This window comes from Anomaloglossus baeobatrachus, chromosome 10, assembly GCF_048569485.1.
Source record: "Anomaloglossus baeobatrachus isolate aAnoBae1 chromosome 10, aAnoBae1.hap1, whole genome shotgun sequence".
NCBI lineage: Eukaryota > Metazoa > Chordata > Amphibia > Anura > Aromobatidae > Anomaloglossus > Anomaloglossus baeobatrachus.
Window position 1 is genome coordinate 16,235,854 of NC_134362.1, and position 19,351 is coordinate 16,255,204.

General features: G+C 44.1%; 1 protein-coding gene across 1 annotated transcript in view; it reads right to left on the minus strand.

Moving 5' to 3' along the window:
* Nucleotides 1–4,239: 4,239 nt before the first annotated feature.
* SHANK2 (SH3 and multiple ankyrin repeat domains 2) overlaps nt 4,240–19,351 on the minus strand; it is a 724,216-nt gene continuing 709,104 nt past the window's right edge. The window contains exon 27 of the mRNA XM_075326528.1: nt 4,240–7,262. Within this exon, the coding sequence (XP_075182643.1) occupies nt 6,707–7,262 (556 nt within the window). The 3' untranslated portion in view covers nt 4,240–6,706. The remainder of the gene's footprint in view (nt 7,263–19,351) is intronic.

Sequence of the window (19,351 nt, forward strand, 5' to 3'; positions counted from 1 at the left end):
CCCCCCATCCTGCCTGTTCACATGCCCCCCCCATCCTGCCTGTTCACATGCCCCCCCCATCCTGCCTGTTCACATGCCCCCCCCATCCCGCCTGTTCACATGCCCCCCCCATCCCGCCTGTTCACATGCCCCCCCCATCCTGCCTGTTCACATGCCCCCCCCATCCTGCCTGTTCACATGCCCCCCCCCCATCCTGCCTGTTCACATGCCCCCCCCCCATCCTGCCTGTTCACATACCCCCCCATCCTGCCTGTTCACATACCCCCCCCCATCCTGCCTGTTCACATACCCCCCCCCATCCTGCCTGTTCACATACCCCCCCCCATCCTGCCTGTTCACATACCCCCCCCCATCCTGCCTGTTCACATACCCCCCCCCATCCTGCCTGTTCACATACCCCTCCCCATCCTGCCTGTTCACATGCCCCCCCCCCATCCTGCCTGTTCACATGCCCCCCCCCCATCCTGCCTGTTCACATACCCCCCCATCCTGCCTGTTCACATACCCCCCCATCCTGCCTGTTCACATACCCCCCCCCATCCTGCCTGTTCACATACCCCCCCCCATCCTGCCTGTTCACATACCCCCCCCCATCCTGCCTGTTCACATACCCCCCCCCATCCTGCCTGTTCACATACCCCCCCCCATCCTGCCTGTTCACATACCCCCCCCCATCCTGCCTGTTCACATACCCCCCCCATCCTGCCTGTTCACATACCCCCCCCATCCTGCCTGTTCACATACCCCCCCATCCTGCCTGTTCACATACCCCCCCATCCTGCCTGTTCACATACCCCCCCATCCTGCCTGTTCACATACCCCCCCATCCTGCCTGTTCACATACCCCCCCCATCCTGCCTGTTCACATACCCCCCCCATCCTGCCTGTTCACATACCCCCCCCATCCTGCCTGTTCACATACCCCCCCATCCTGCCTGTTCACATACCCCCCCATCCTGCCTGTTCACATACCCCCCCCATCCTGCCTGTTCACATACCCCCCCCCATCCTGCCTGTTCACATACCCCCCCCCCATCCTGCCTGTTCACATACCCCCCCCCATCCTGCCTGTTCACATACCCCCCCCCCATCCTGCCTGTTCACATACCCCCCCCCATCCTGCCTGTTCACATACCCCTCCCCATCCTGCCTGTTCACATGCCCCCCCCCCATCCTGCCTGTTCACATGCCCCCCCCCCATCCTGCCTGTTCACATACCCCCCCATCCTGCCTGTTCACATACCCCCCCATCCTGCCTGTTCACATACCCCCCCCCATCCTGCCTGTTCACATACCCCCCCCCATCCTGCCTGTTCACATACCCCCCCCCATCCTGCCTGTTCACATACCCCCCCCCATCCTGCCTGTTCACATACCCCCCCCCATCCTGCCTGTTCACATACCCCCCCCCCATCCTGCCTGTTCACATACCCCCCCCCCATCCTGCCTGTTCACATACCCCCCCATCCTGCCTGTTCACATACCCCCCCATCCTGCCTGTTCACATACCCCCCCATCCTGCCTGTTCACATACCCCCCCATCCTGCCTGTTCACATACCCCCCCATCCTGCCTGTTCACATACCCCCCCATCCTGCCTGTTCACATACCCCCCCATCCTGCCTGTTCACATACCCCCCCCATCCTGCCTGTTCACATACCCCCCCCATCCTGCCTGTTCACATACCCCCCCATCCTGCCTGTTCACATACCCCCCCCATCCTGCCTGTTCACATACCCCCCCCATCCTGCCTGTTCACATACCCCCCCCATCCTGCCTGTTCACATACCCCCCCCATCCTGCCTGTTCACATGCCCCCCCCATCCAGCCTGTTCACATGCCCCCCCCCATCCAGCCTGTTCACATGCCCCCCCCCATCCAGCCTGTTCACATGCCCCCCCCCCATCCAGCCTGTTCATATACTCCCATCGTGCTCATATACCATCCTGGTATATGGCCTGTATCCTATAGCACAGAGAAAAAAATAAACGTTTATACTCACCTTTTCCTCACTCCCTGCAGCACCGATCATCTTCCTCTCTGGCACGCTGATCTGTGTGTGTGGAGCCGTTCCCCTGCAGCACGCGATGTCTTCCTGTCTGTGCCGATCAGCTGACCAGCTCGGCACAGATCAGCTGACCAGCTCGGCACAGATCAGCTGACCAGCTCGGCACAGATCAGCTGACCAGCTCGGCACAGATCAGCTGACCAGCTCGGCACAGATCAGCTGACCAGCTCGGCACAGATCAGCTGACCTGACCGGCACAGATCAGCTGACCGGCACAGATCAGCTGACCGGCACAGATCGGAAGTCATCGCGTGCAGCAGGGGGGCGGCTCCACACACGGGGACGGGGGAGTGTACTGATTCACTGCACCCCGCGCTGGTAATGACGCGCGGGGGGCAGTGAATACAGCCGCACATGATCACTCCAGGCTGTAATTGCCAGGGGTGATCATGCCGGCTCTTTACTATGCGCGCGTCCCCGCTCATCCTTCCGCCCACCTGTCAGTGCCGGCTTCAGCGCTGAGAGATGGGCGGGAGGATGGGCGTGCATATGTAATGAGCGGGCCCACGTGGTCACGGCAGGCGCTGCTGCTGCCTGCTCGTGCCCCCGATGACCTGCAGCACCCTCATTCCCAGCCGCAGCCCTATAGTCAGACCATAAGACGCACCCCCAACTTTCCCCCAACATTTGGGGGAAAAAAAGTGCGTCTTATGGTCCGAAAAATACGGTAATAAAAGCAGAAAATTCTTTATTTGAAATAAAAAACACAGGCACACCTTTATTAACCCCTAAAACACCCCTGCAGGTCTGACGTAATTCACACGACTTCCCACGACGATCCCGGCTCAGCTAAATCCAGAGGCTGCAGTGATTGAAAACATGACTGCTTACCGCAGCCTCTGGGAAACCCAGAGGACACCGGGGGAGGGAGCCCGGCTGTGAGAAGTGGTGATGTCACTAAGTTCACAGCTGGGCACTCCCACAGTACCAACTGTAAATGCCGGTGAACCCGTTGCCTGATTGCAAGACATGGCAGCACAGCAATCCTGAAGTCAGTTTATTGCAGTTCATAGCAAAGGGCTCGCCTGCTGCCCTCTATGAACTCAAGCGACCGGATTGCCATACTGTCAGATTGCGGGGAAACGGCAGCACAGCAATCAGGTTACTGGAATTCACAGCTCCCCCGCTGACCTCTGTGAACTCAGTTGAACTCGCTGCCGAATTGCCAGACTGCTGTGCCACCGTGTCCCACAATCCAACAGTCTGGCAGCAAATTCAATTGAGTTTACAGAGGGCAGTGGGGGAGCACCCAGCTGTGAACTCCGGTGAACTGACTGACATCACCGCTTTTCACAGCCAGTCACTGTTTCCATCACTGAAGCCTCTGGATGTAGCAGAGCCAGGATCGTCGTAGGATGGACCTGCAGGGGTGTTTTGGAGGTTAATGGGTGAACCAGGGTGTGTGTGATTTTTCTTTCAAATAAAGGATTTTTCTGTGTTTGTGTTTTTCTTTTGAGTTACTAACCTTAGGCTTGATGACAGATGTGAATTTTGACAAATCATAGCTGATATCAACCCCATATATTACCCCGATTGCCACCGCACCATGGTAATCAGGATGATCAAGGTAAAGCGCCAAAGTTAGCGCATCTAATGTGATGTGCTAATTGTGAGGTAGCTTTTAGGCGTGGATGGGCCAATAACCATGGCTTTTCCCACCCTGATAATACCAGCCCCCAGTGGTCCACTTTACCTTGGATACTTATGAATAATGAAGGAACCCCCTATATTGGTGAGAACCAGCCACTCTAAAGCAGACCGCTGGGGGTTGCAGCTGGTTATGAAAAATAGGGAGGGAGCCCACGTCATTTTTTTTATGTTATATTTTTTGTACAGTCGTGCGCAGGCCAATTCACAGAGATGCCAATACTTGACATGGCTGTGATGGGACCAAAAGTGTCCACACTGGAAAAACTTGCTGAATGGCTGCTCTGCAGCCTTTCAACAAGCTTTATTCAGATGACTTACTCCAACAGAAACTTGACGTACAGGTAAAAGTCTGTGTTCGGGTTTGAGACTCGAACACCTCGGTGTTTGGTACGAACCCTGAAATTTACAGTTTGGGTTTGCTCATCCCTAGTTACAATGTTTGATACAATCTGATGTATTCAATAACTGGTTTCCCTCCCTTCTCTATAGAATGTAAAAAACATTAATTCAAGAGAGTTGGCAACTTGGTATCATTTTTATTGAATAAAAAAAAAAAAAAAAGAACATTATTTTGTCTGCAATCAGAGCCACAATCTTAGTGCAATATGATATTTATTTCTTACAGTAATTTGGTTGCCATACAATAGTATTGAGGATTTGGAAAAAAGTGCAATTACAGTAGCTTGAATTATTAATTTTTTTTTGTTTTCAAATTTGTTCTTTATCATTGGAATTAAAAGCACAAAAAAGTACAGCAACATTAACAATGTGAACACAGGCGGTAACACAAACCAGAGAAACAGACGCACTTTAAAGAAAGTGTGTGTGGGGGGGCGGGGGGGAATCTGTGCTAAGTGTGGGCTCTGATATGGTTGAATCCAAATTAAAAGTTTGTGTTCCGCAGGTTTCCCAAAACTTAATTTAATGAAACAAGATATCACAGGGAGAAATGCAAATAATAAAAAAAAAACAAACAAAAGAAAAGAAAATAAGACCCCTGTGATGTGGATAAACAGTCACACCTAGTCATTTGTATAATGTAACAAAATAATCCGAGGAGAATCACAGGATTTCTCAGTCACTGGCAGCTGTGCAAGTTTTACACAATTTACAAGATAAATTTTGTTTTTTTGTTTTTTGTAAAGTTTTGGTGTTGTATACACAGAAATTACATAAACTAGATATGTCAAGAAAAAAAGTCTCTTAAATTACACTATTTAACAAAAAGTTCTAACCTAAACTCCCCCAGCGACTGCGCGTGTGATCAGGATCTTCATTTATTTTTTTGATCTGTACGGTTTTCTCGTACAGTAGGGGGCCGGTAGTCTCGGGCGGCATGGCTCAAACTGGCCATACGAATATACTAAATATATCTATGACAACTTTTTTTTTTTGTAAATTTTTTTTAATAGCAAATATGGACGATCACCTTTACGCCCCATACATCCTTCCATAAGACACCATGTAAAAATAGACTATATATTTTAGCTCTTTAAATAGTGTTTCTAGTAAATACAGGTTTGTTAGGTGCCTATCGAGGGGAAAAAACAAACAAAACACATCCATTCAAGGGTCTTCGCTGTTCAGACACCGAGCCATCACCGGCACACAGTGAAGCAGACTTGTTATGGGGCTTGGCTGAATCCTTTACATTCGCTGAAAACCCTGAACTGATCGACCCAGCCAAAAGTCCTTCTATAGAGACGCCCCTAGAACAATGGATGGGCCAGAAAAACATGGCCCAAATAACACTGGTACCCTGGTGCGATCTCTGCTGCCTGTGGGGAAGCATGGCTGCTCTCGCTGTGCGTGGGGGATGGGCTCGCTAAGAATTAATGTGAAGGCAAATGTAAAAATCTCAATGTCTTCCGTAGTCATCTCTTTCCACAACGATGACTTATCGCAAGCACATATCAGCAATAACTGGCACGTCAGAGAGAGGTAATACCATATTCTGGCCTTTCCGATATCCATCTTCTGAAGCTATCACCAAGTGGAAGACAACGATGGCTGCAAAATCATTTCTACACTTTAACAGGGTTGAGAAGTTCCACTACGGAACGATGGACCAAGAAAAAAAATAAATAAAAAGTGGAGTTTGTGGTTTAATTCATTTTTGTAGGTACAGTCTGGCCTCAGCTGGAAAAAAAAAAGCCCCAAAACTCTGGAAAACAACCAAAAACCATCTCAAGTAAAACACCTTTTTGCTTTGTTTTTGTTTTTATATATATATATATATATATATATTTTTTTTTTTTACTTTATTACAATGATAAATTTCAACTTTGATACAAATTTGTACCTGCAAAATAATACCACGTAAGATCTACAACCCTTTCCAGTCTCAGAGTAGCCCGCAGTGGGAGAAGGGAAGGGCGAAGGAGGGTCACCTATCCGGAAAAAAAACACCCCAAAACAACAAAAAACCTGCAGAGGCCTCCCTGACGCTGAACAAGGGATACATGACTTGCTTCCATTAGGGGGTTGAGTTAATTTCTTCTCCTGTTCAGTAATCGCTGCATTATCCGTACCCACTTCTGAAGAAAGATTTGTTCTTCTGCAAAGAAGTTCTATAAAGGTAGAAAATACAACTCAGCTCAGCTGGTTCAGAGGCATTCAAATGAGGTGGATTTTTTTTCTTTGATTTTTTTTTTTTAAAAAGGTTGTTCTAATGTTTTTGCTTTTATTTTCCAAATATTTATTCCACAGAAATAGAATTATTAAATCACAAAAGGTTTTTTTTTTTCCATTTTTTTTTTCTTTCAACAACTAAAGTGGCACGAAGGCTGCCCAGTAGACCAGCCACTTATCTCCTTAAAATATTGTGCTTATAAATATTATCTGTACAGCTATTTAAACTTGTAAAGAAAGATATTTTTTTTTTTTCAATTAACATTTTTTTAAATACTGTTTTAAGGGCCCTGTTAAGAATTTTTTTTTTTAATCAGGTGGGAAAGAAAAAAAACGAAGAGGCAACACAAGAAACTTCTATCTGTCCAAGAGTTGCTTTAATGCTCGTTCTATGTTCATTCGATGCCCGACTCTTGTCACCCCCAGATCTATCAAATCTTCCTTCTGAAGGCTCGGTAGATGGGTCCCGTCAATTTCATTGTCCATGAACATCTCCTTGTGTTCTCCCAGGTGTAGACTCTCCAGCCAGTCGGCTACGTCTTGCTTAGTCCACATGTGGACAGGCTTTGCTGAAAAAGGCTTATTGGAAATTGGCTGTTGTAAAATCGATGGAGAGGGGGATCTGCTTCTCCCCATGTTCATCCCAAAAAGATCCCCTGTAGGGGGCGGAGTGGGTAGAATAAAGACATCAGAAATGGAGGCAGGTGGAGCAGATAGGGGACCAGGCTTGATATCTCTGGTGATCTCGGCAGGCGATACCACGGGGCTTGGGGCTCGTCTCATCCCGGCGATCCTGCCGTCGAATTCGGGGGTCCTGTTCTGCAGGGTAATTGGCTGGTTGGCTCCCGGACGGACCGTGAAAGTGACTGTGGTATTTCTGTTACCTGAGACAGTACTCAATACATCTGTGCCCCTATGGAGAGAGAACGGAGACGTTAGGGAGGATACCGGGTGTGAGATCTGCTCTGCTGCATATATAAAAATCATAACATTGCAAAGAAAAGGAAACCAAACCTGGACAAGTAGCGGATAAGATATACAGGGATGAAATGGAACTTTTTTTTATTTTTTTTATTATTATGAGGAAGGACATCCTTGCTCCCTATTTGCAATGGAGAGGCGCCTGCACATGGGTAACAGACAATGAAACACTTTTAGGTTTACAGAACTTCTATCGACTGATGTGGACGCTGCAGACCGGCCGCCTGATATCTCCGCATCGCCTACGTCCATTGTGAATTTAATCAAGTGCCAATACTAGTTAAAGAACTCAAAGTCCCAAGGATAAGCTGGGGATGATCAGAAAGTCCCCGAGCCGTCAGTACTGACCACGGGCTGCACATTGTGTTGTGGCCGCGCTCACAGCTGCTGCCGCTTAGTCCCCTGAAGGTAAATGGGGAGCAGCAGAAATGAGCTGCAGAATAAGGGAATTGTCTGAGCATCATGGAACGTCACTCAGCCAATCGCTGAGCTCATATCTGCCTTATCAATTAAAGAACTTGTCTTCCTTTGAGGATTGTATTTTTATTATTTAAATGCATGAACATTTTGGCTTTAAATCCAATTGCAAAAATGATTTCATTACATATTCTTCACAGATTGCCTTCTATAGCCTGTGTGTTACAGACTGCAGAATAAGCTAACTGAGAATCTGTCAGTGAGCTCGCTCTGATGGTCTAACAGCAAGTCTGTAACTGATCTTTCTTTTTCTGAGCTCCTCTCAGTTGACGTACACAGATCACATGAAAAATTAATGTTCAGGGAAACAAAGAGCCTTTAAAAAGCAAAACTGTGAAAGATGTTTAATGAAACAATTGCAAAAAGTTTGGCACAAGAAATATATGCATGGAAAAAAAATTTGTTCCTAAAAGTGGATAATCCCGTTTAAACTAATAAAATGATTTGTACCTGTAGTCACCAGTAGGGGGAGCACACTACAATGATAACAGAGAGAGGGAAGGAGCCAGCACTGCCTGAGAATGGCATGCCAAAAAAAATGTTTTTGTGTAAATTCACAATTATTCCAACTGTATCAGGTATATGTGTGTTTTAATATGGTTCTGCTTTTAATTTAATTAGTTAGTCGTATGGCACATTGAAAATATAAATATAGGTAGGACCCCCTATAGAGATTTTCCTTGACGTTGGCAGGAGCGGCTCAAATTATTGATCAATCATTTGCAAAAAATCTCAATAGTACAGTTGGAATAATTGTGAATTTACACTAAAAAAAATATTTTTTTGCATACCATTCTCAGGCAGTGCTGGCTCCCTCCTCTCTGTGTTGTACAATGATAACAGCATGTGCCCTCTAGTGGTGACTGCAGGCAGAAAATGTTATGTGATGCAAAATTGAATTTTATTTTTTTTTTTAAAGAGGGAAGCAATCATCAGGATTTTCCTATATAACCTAAAGCCAGTGCTATACTGGCACTATCAGGCTGATTCTATACATACAGTGCTATACTGGCACTATCAGGCTGATTCTATACATACAGTGCTATACTGGCACTATCAGGCTGATTCTATACATACAGTGCTATACTGGCACTATCAGGCTGATTCTATACATACAGTGCTATACTGGCACTATCAGGCTGATTCTATACATACAGTGCTATACTGGCACTATCAGGCTGATTCTATACATACAGTGCTATACTGGCACTATCAGGCTGATTCTATACATACAGTGCTATACTGGCACTATCAGGCTGATTCTATACATACAGTGCTATACTGGCACTATCAGGCTGATTCTATACATACAGTGCTATACTGGCACTATCAGGCTGATTCTATACATACAGTGCTATACTGGCACTATGAGGCTGATTCTATACATACCTGTAGTGGTCAGCTAGGATGTTTAGGTTTTGAAATCCAAGAAAGTAAAGTTTATAAAATCATCAGCTTGTTGAGTGACAGCAGCTGAGGATCAGATAATATCTGGGGGAATATGCATAGTTATCCCCTCCCCCTGTAAGAATTAGCATAATTATTATACAATTGATTTTAATTTTTCACTAACAGGACCTGTGTGAGGTCATACCCATGTGACCAAAAGGGTTGGGGCCTCAGCAAACAGAAAAATATTGCTCCCTGGTATCAGCTTTGTTGGCTGAGGCCCCGCCCCTTCTGGTCACATGGGTATGACCTCATTGAGTCATTACACACAGAGGGGTCTATATGTAGAGTCTTTACATTAACAGACATAAACACGTGAAATAGATCCCTGTGTGTAATGACTCTATATAATATATAGGAATAGATCCCTCTGTGTGTAATGACTCTATATAATATATAGAATAGATCCCTCTGTGTGTAATGACTATAATATATAGGAAAAAGATCTGTGTGTAATGACTCTATATAATATATAGGAATAGATCCCTCTGTGTGTAATGACTCTATATAATATATAGGAATAGATCCCACTGTCTGTAATGACTCTATATAATATATAGGAATAGATCCCACTGTGTGTAATGACTCTATATAATATATAGGAATAGATCCCACTGTGTGTAATGACGCTATATAATATATAGGAATAGATCCCTCTGTGTGTAATGACTCTATATAATATATAGGAATAGATCCCTCTGTGTGTAATGACTCTATATAATATATAGGAATAGATCCCACTGTGTGTAATGACGCTATATAATATATAGGAATAGATCCCACTGTGTGTAATGACTCTATATAATATATAGGAATAGATCCCTCTGTGTGTAATGACTCTATATAATATATAGGAATAGATCCCTCTGTGTGTAATGACTCTATATAATATATAGAATAGATCCCTCTGTGTGTAATGACTATAATATATAGGAATAGATCTGTGTGTAATGACTCTATATAATATATAGGAATAGATCCCTCTGTGTGTAATGACTCTATATAATATATAGGAATAGATCCCACTGTGTGTAATGACGCTATATAATATATAGGAATAGATCCCTCTGTATGTTATGACTCTATATAATATATAGGAATAGATCCCTCTGTATGTTATGACTCTATATAATATATAGGAATAGATCCTTGTGTGTAATGACTCTATATAATATATAGGAATAGATCCCTCTGTGTGTAATGACTATAATATATAGGAATAGATCTGTGTGTAATGACTCTATATAATATATAGGAATAGATCCCTCTGTGTGTAATGAATCTATATAATATATAGGAATAGATCTGTGTGTAATGACTCTATATAATATATAGAATAGATCCCTCTGTGTGTAATAACGCTATATAATATATAGGAATAAATCCCTCTGTGTGTAATGGCTCTATATAATATATAGAATAGATCCCACTGTGTGTAATGACTCTATATAATATATAGGAATAGATCCCTCTGTATGTTATGACTCTATATAATATATAGGAATAGATCCCTCTGTATGTTATGACTCTATATAATATATAGGAATAGATCCTTGTGTGTAATGACTCTATATAATATATAGGAATAGATCCCTCTGTGTGTAATGACTATAATATATAGGAATAGATCTGTGTGTAATGACTCTATATAATATATAGGAATAGATCCCTCTGTGTGTAATGAATCTATATAATATATAGGAATAGATCTGTGTGTAATGACTCTATATAATATATAGAATAGATCCCTCTGTGTGTAATAACGCTATATAATATATAGGAATAAATCCCTCTGTGTGTAATGGCTCTATATAATATATAGAATAGATCCCACTGTGTGTAATGACTCTATATAATATATAGGAATAGATCCCTCTGTATGTTATGACTCTATATAATATATAGGAATAGATCCCTCTGTATGTTATGACTCTATATAATATATAGGAATAGATCCCTGTGTGTAATGACTCTATATAATATATAGGAATAGATCCCTCTGTGTGTAATGACTATAATATATAGGAATAGATCTGTGTGTAATGACTATATAATATATAGAATAGATCCCTGTGTGTAATGACTATATAATATATAGGAATAGATCCCTCTGTGTGTAATGATTCTATATAATATATAGGAATAGATCCCTCTGTGTGTAATGACTCTATATAATATAAAAGAATAGATCCCTCTGTGTGTAATAACGCTATATAATATATAGGAATAAATCCCTCTGTGTGTAATGACTATAATATATAGGAATAGATGTGTGTAATGAATCTATATAATATATAGGAATAGATCCCTCTGTGTGTAATGAATCTATATAATATATAGGAATAGATCCGTTTGTGTGTAATGACTCTATATAATATATTAGGAATAGATCCCTCTGTGTGTAATGACAGTATATAATATATAGAATAGATCGCTCTGTGTGTAATGACAGTATATAATATATAGAATAAATCCCTCTGTGTGTAATGTCTCTATATAATATATAGGAATAGATCCCTCTGTGTGTAATGACAGTATATAATATATAGAATAGATCGCTCTGTGTGTAATGACAGTATATAATATATAGAATAAATCCCTCTGTGTGTAATGTCTCTATATAATATATAGGAATAGATCCCTCTGTGTGTAATGACAGTATATAATATATAGAATAGATCGCTCTGTGTGTAATGACTCTATATAATATATGCGTTTCCTTTTTTGTATTAAATTAATGAAATAAATTAACTTTTTGAGGATATTCTAATTTATTGAGATGCACTTGTACTTCTGATAAGGTCTATACCCATTGGCCGTGCAGTGAAGCCAGGTAAAGCAGTGATTGTACAGCCATTACTGACTGGCAGAGAGCTCTTAGGCTGGGCCCTGGCTTTCTGCATGTAAATATTTCATGCCGCGCTTTACTACAGTATTATGAGTGCTGCATTATTAATGGTGCCCGTGTGTCCCTACAGACATCAGTGTCGCTCCGGCTGATCATCATCCCCTCCTAATTTCTATCACGTTAAATAAAAACACAATCTCCAAATTCCTGATAGTCCAAAAAGTGGCCACACTATACTCCCGTGTGACTCAAATAAAATGTGAAGTGTTTTCTTTTAAGAAATTTCTGAATTCCCCAGTATTATGGACTTTTGTAGGACTGCATTCACACATGCAGTTTTTTTTTTGGGATGGGGGGGGGGTGTCATCCCTTTATGGTCTATTCCTAGTTTGGAAGCTGCAGAAAAATGGCCCTTTGGAAAAATTTAGGGCTTTCATACACCAGAAAAGTACACTGCAAATTGTATTGCATTTCACAGGGTGACATGAGTGAAATCTGCAGTGTGAGATGAGATTACGACATCCACAATGCGGCCACTGTACGGCGGTACACGATGCGTCCTCTGTTGCGGAGGAAAATCCACAGTGTATGCGGCCTGTAGGAAACGATCGTCACTTTTCAATCCTTTTGGAAAGGATTCTTTCAGTGTTTGGGATGTATAATACAGTGTAAAGCATGGAGTAAGGTGCAGAGGAGCTAAAGCATAGGCAGTAAAAACTGACTTGTGACCAATATGAAAACTGGTGTAATTTTTTGGTCTAATAGTTTGAAAAGCATTATACATTTAGTCCTCAAAAAAATCTAGCATTACATTGTATAACAGTGAGCCTCTGTATTAGGCCCGAGGCGCCCGGGGCCGCTCCCACTGTGACTTTTGTCACTCTTTCATGTATTCTTCTAAATATCCACTAGGTGGCAATATAACATAATGACAATCTCATCCAGGATGAATGACAGATGACGCTCTGTGACCACATTACTTATGGGAACCCGGACCCTCCCCACGTGTCACATCTGTTGTGTTTAACTGAACAGGATTCACTTATCAGCAGCTCCAGAAACTCTGGATTGTTCCAGCAACTTTCACTAAAGCCTCCTATCCTATCTAGGATATAATTATAAAAATATTGCTTTATTTCAGGGCAGCACCACAACATTTTACATCATATATCTATCTACATAAATAGTTGTGTTCATACATTACATTAATTATCCTGAGTTACATCCTGCATTACATCCCAGAGCTGCACTCAATATTCTGCTGGTGCAGTCACTGTGTACATACATTACATTACTGATCCTGAGTTACATCCTGTATTATACTCCAGAGCTGCACTCACTATTCTGCTGGAGCAGTCACTGTGTACATACATTACATTACTGATCCTGAGTTACATCCTGTATTATACTCCAGAGCTGCACTCACTATTCTGCTGGTGCAGTCACTGTGTACATACATTACATTACTGATCCTGAGTTACCTCCTGTATTATACTCCAGAGCTGCACTCACTATTCTGCTGGTGCAGTCACTGTGTACATACATTACACTACTGATCCTGAGTTACCTCCTATATTATGCTCCAGAGCTGCACTCACTATTCTGCTGGTGCAGTCACTGTGTACATACATTACATTACTGATCCTGAGTTACATCCTGTATTATACTCCAGAGCTGCACTCACTATTCTGCTTGTGCAGTCACTGTGTACATACATTACAGATCCTGAGTTACCTCCTGTATTATACTCCAGAGCTGCACTCACTATTCTGCTGGTGCAGTCACTGTGTACATACATTACTGATCCTGAGTTACCTCCTGTATTATACTCCAGAGCTGCACTCACTATTCTGCTGGTGCAGTCACTATGTACATAGATAACTTGTACTGATTAGGGGTTACTTCCTAAGGCGCATGAGGTTCTGCAGCAGCTGAGGCGGTTGTTGTGAGGTTACATTTTAGTGTTTATCTTCTCTATTCTAGTTTATGCTCTACGTTTACCATTGCTGTTCTATGAGGCCTCCATGTTTCTCTTATTCTTCTAGCCTATTTTATTACACCCCCATGATTTGCCTGTATATAATTATCTGCCTTTTCCGCTCCCAGTGGTTTAGTTACTTCCATTATCAATCATTCTGTCCTTGCTGTCTTTACATCGGCTATTTATGCGCTGACCATGTGGTGGCTCTATACCAAGTGCAGTCACACAATATACACTGGAGATCAAAATTAGAGAAGAACACCCAATTTGCTAAATGTGCAGTCATTGTGTCGTCCTATGTGCATATGTCCCAACATGAGGAAACTCGCAGGATTTTTACACTTATTTCATAAACAGAGTTTATTGTAAATCAAATCATAAAAATGTAAATGAGATAAATGAAAAAGACACGGATCAGAATTAGAGAACACTTTCAGATCCCTGCAAGCTATTGGTAGTAATCCGGCACCTGGTGCTAATTTCCATAATTACTTGACAAACCCTAACTGGCAGCCTAACTTTCCAGTTTGCACTGACTTTGCAAAAAATGGTGTGCCATTCCAAAGTGACTGAAACCCTCTGGCAGCAGGTTGTCCAGATGAAGACCAAAGGGGTGACCTTAGCCATAGCAAGAGAAGTTGGTCGTTCCAAGTCTGTGATTTCGAGAATATTGCATCTTTGAAAGTTTGTGATGTTGTAAAGTCCCCAAAGAAGGCTGGTCACCCTCAAAAGACAAATGCAAGAGAGGACAGGATAATGTGAAGAATCTCCATGGGTAATAGTTTCAACACTGCAGCTGCAATTGCTTGCCAGTTCAGCACTGAACAGGATAAAGAACTGTCTCGTCATACAGTGTCACGACGTGTAAGAGCATTTGGACTGAAAGCCCACTGCATTGATCAAACCTCTCATTAGCAGAAAGAATCTCAAGGCTAGACTCACCTCTTGTGAGGAACATGTTGTGTGGACATAGAAGTGGTCCACAGGTCATTTTAATGATGAAACCAAGTTTAATTTATTTAGTTCTGATGGGAAAGATTATGTTCATCAACAAACTGGGGAAAGACTGAACCCAAAGTGTGTTAAGAAGTCAGTGGAAGGTGGTGTAAGAAGTGTCATGGTTTGGGGAATGTTTTCTGCAGCAGGAGTTGGACCTCTCATACAGCTACCTGGCAGAGAGTATGCAAGTGTGGATCAGAATCCTCTTCAACAACACTTGGATCCTTACTTGTGTCCATCACTCAATCAGCAGCAATTGTCATGCAGGATAATGCCCCCTGTCACACAGCACATCAAAACGGGTAAAACAGTTCCTGGAAGCAATGAAATGGCCACAGCCCAGAGTCTTGATCTAAACCCAATAGAAAACCTCTGGAAAATCCTTGGTGACAAAGTTATGGCTAAGAAATCCACAATAGTCACAGAACTGCAGGAGAGACTGGAAGAAGAGTGGGAGAAAATGCCCCCAGAGCAGTGTGAGAGACTAGTGATGTCCTGTGGAAGAGACTGGAAGAAGAGTGGGCCAAAATCCCCCCAGAGCAGTGTGAGAGACTAGTGATGTCCTGTGGAAGAGACTGGAAGAAGAGTGGGCCAAAATCCCCCCAGAGCAGTGTGAGGGACTAGTGATGTCCTGTGGAAGAGACTGGAAGGAGAGTGGGACAAAATCCCCCCAGAGCAGTGTGAGAGTCTAGTGATGTCCTGTGGAAGAGAATGGAAGAAGAGTGGTACAAAATGCCCCCAGAGCAGTGTGAGAGTCTAGTGATGTCCTGTGGAAGAGACTGGAAGAAGAGTGGTCCAAAATCCCCCCAGAGCAGTGTGAGAGACTAGTGATGTCCTGTGGAAGAGACTGGAAGAAGAGTGGGCCAAAATCCCCCCAGAGCAGTGTGAGAGACTAGTGATGTCCTGTGGAAGAGACTGGAAGAAGAGTGGACCAAAATCCCCCCAGAGCAGTGTGAGAGACTAGTGATGTCCTGTGGAAGAGACTGGAAGAAGAGTGGACCAAAATCCCCCCAGAGCAGTGTGAGAGCCTAGTGATGTCTTGTGAAAGAGACTGGAAGAAGAGTGGGCCAAAATCCCCCCAGAGCAGTGTGAGAGCCTAGTGATGTCCTGTGGAAGAGACTGGAAGAAGAGTGGGCCAAAATCCCCCCAGAGCAGTGTGAGGGACTAGTGATGTCCTGTGGAAGAGACTGGAAGGAGAGTGGGACAAAATCCTCCCAGAGCAGTGTGAGAGTCTAGTGATGTCCTGTGGAAGAGACTGGAAGAAGAGTGGGACAAAATCCCCCCAGAGCAGTGTGAGAGACTAGTGATGTCCTGTGGAAGAGACTGGAAGAAGAGTGGGACAAAATCCTCCCAGAGCAGTGTGAGAGATTAGTAATGTCCTGTGGAAGAGACTGGAAGAAGAGTGGGACAAAATCCTCCCAGAGCAGTGTGAGAGTCTAGTGATGTCCTGTGGAAGAGACTGGAAGAAGAGTGGGACAAAATCCCCCCAGAGCAGTGTGAGAGACTAGTGATGTCCTGTGGAAGAGACTGGAAGAAGAGTGGGACAAAATCCTCCCAGAGCAGTGTGAGAGTCTAGTGATGTCCTGTGGAAGAGACTGAAGAAGAGTGGGACAAAATGCCCCCAGAGCAGTGTGAGAGGCTAGTGATGTCCTGTGGAAGAGACTGGAAGAAGAGTGGACCAAAATCCCCCCAGAGCAGTGTGAGAGACTAGTGATGTCCTGTGGAAGAGACTGGAAGAAGAGTGGACCAAAATCCCCCCAGAGCAGTGTGAGAGACTAGTGATGTCCTGTGGAAGAGACTGGAAGGAGAGTGGGCCAAAATCCCCCAGAGCAGTGTGAGAGCCTAGTGATGTCCTGTGGAAGAGACTGGAAGGAGAGTGGGACAAAATCCCCCCAGAGCAGTGTGAGAGCCTAGTGATGTCTTGTGGAAGAGACTGGAAGAAGAGTGGGACAAAATCCCCCCCAGAGCAGTGTGAGAGCCTAGTGATGTCCTGTGGAAGAGACTGGAAGAAGAGTGGACCAAAATCCCCCCAGAGCAGTGTGAGAGCCTAGTGATGTCTTGTGGAAGAGACTGGAAGAAGAGTGGGACAAAATCCCCCCAGAGCAGTGTGAGAGCCTAGTGATGTCCTGTGGAAGAGACTGGAGGAAGAGTGGGCCGAAATCCCCCCAGAGCAGTGTGAGAGCCTAGTGATGTCCTGTGGAAGAGACTGGAAGAAGAGTGGGCCAAAATCCCCCCAGAGCAGTGTGAGAGCCTAGTGATGTCCTGTGGAAGAGACTGGAAGAAGAGTGGGCCAAAATCCCCCCAGAGCAGTGTGAGAGCCTAGTGATGTCCTGTGGAAGAGACTGGAAGAAGAGTGGGACAAAATCCCCCCAGAGCAGTGTGAGAGACTAGTGATGTCCTGTGGAAGAGACTGGAAGAAGAGTGGGCCAAAATCCCCCCAGAGCAGTGCGAGAGCCTAGTGATGTCCTGTGGAAGAGACTGGAAGAAGAGTGGGCCAAAATCCCCCCAGAGCAGTGTGAGAGCCTAGTGATGTCCTGTGGAAGAGACTGGAAGAAGAGTGGGACAAAATCCCCCCAGAGCAGTGTGAGAGACTAGTGATGTCCTGTGGAAGAGACTGGAAGAAGAGTGGGCCAAAATCCCCCCAGAGCAGTGTGAGAGCCTAGTGATGTCCTGTGGAAGAGACTGGAAGAAAAGTGGGCCAAAATCCCCCCAGAGCAGTGTGAGAGCCTAGTGATGTCCTGTGGAAGAGACTGGAAGAAGAGTGGGACAAAATCCCCCCCAGAGCAGTGTGAGAGCCTAGTGATGTCCTGTGGAAGAGACTGGAAGAAGAGTGGGACAAAATCCCCCCCAGAGCAGTGTGAGAGCCTAGTGATGTCCTGTGGCAGCAGTCATTCACAGCGACGGCCGGTGCACGTCCTACTGATCGGTGACTGTTGTTACCTGCAGAACATTTACTGATCATCTCTCTCTAGAGTCATTGCTGCTCTCTTAAGTGTCATCATCACGTTTTGGCAAAATAGAGATTTTATGTTGATAAACCACGGATCTTTTGTAAAACACTGTTCTAGTGGCATGGTGCACCCCCTACAAAAAACCTTCCAATGTTCATCAATGTAGATTACATTATTTCTGAAAAAAGCAAGTGATCTTACATTTTGATCTCCAGGGATCTCAAGTGATGAAGAATTTTGATCTCCAGTGTAAAGTGGTGTTCTCGAGTCCTCGTGGCCAGCCAACAGATGGGTTATAGGCTTTCCTTATTGCACAGGTGATAGAATACTAAGGAAATCTTGGAAACATGATCTATTGGTGTCTCATGAGGACTAGAGGTGATGAACGCTGGTATAAAGCCTGGTTGGACGCCAGTGGAATAAGCCTTTGCCCTACTGCAGACTCCCAATACACGAGGCAGCTAAATGCTGAACTTCACATGACAACTAGAAAATCACCAAAATGCAAGATGTTCAGGTTTGGGAGGATCTATAGATGTCTGGAGTATTGTAACTTTTCTGCCATCGCTGTTTATCATTCTATATCCATATTATAAATTACCATATCATTCTGCCAGGAGGCTGCAGACCTGAGGTCTCATCAGCTCCTCCGGCTCAGAAAAGGTTGTTAAAAGTTTAATGTAAATGATTTGGATCCTCAGAAGTCTTAAGATTTCCCAGAGAAAAGCGTCTGCCACGGTACAGATCAGGGTTTTGATGTTTTTCTTTTCTTTTTTTAATTTTCTACATTTTTTAGGCAATTAACAAATTTACATATCAAAAGTAGGAGGCCGATAATATCTCGAAGTCTTTCTGTATCCGATGGCTGCTGACGGTTCAGCTAAGGACATCACCACATGTTCATAAAATGACTACCTGGACCTTGGTGAACAGGATAATGTCCAAGATTTTTGGTTTACCGAGAAGACGTCTCACACTTTGCTACTGAAATTGGCTTTATTTCTACTGAGAAAAGTCAAACAAGTCGAGTTGTATGCGATTTTAAGCATGTAAATCCCTGAGGATTGTGACCGCATGCGCCCCGATATGTAGTCATGAATCGGCAGTGTACAGTCACACAGCGTCCCGAGAGTGGACAACTCCTTTAAGAGGAGCACACCTTTTAAAGAACTTGGAACATCTTTCAGGCGGCCTGTCTGCCAAAGTCAAAAAATATGGGAAAACGTAATGCTGCCACCAGGGGGAGCCAGAGCTCTGCAGCAGAAGACACTACACAGAGCAACGAGAACCAAGAAGTAAATACACAGCGTTCTCAT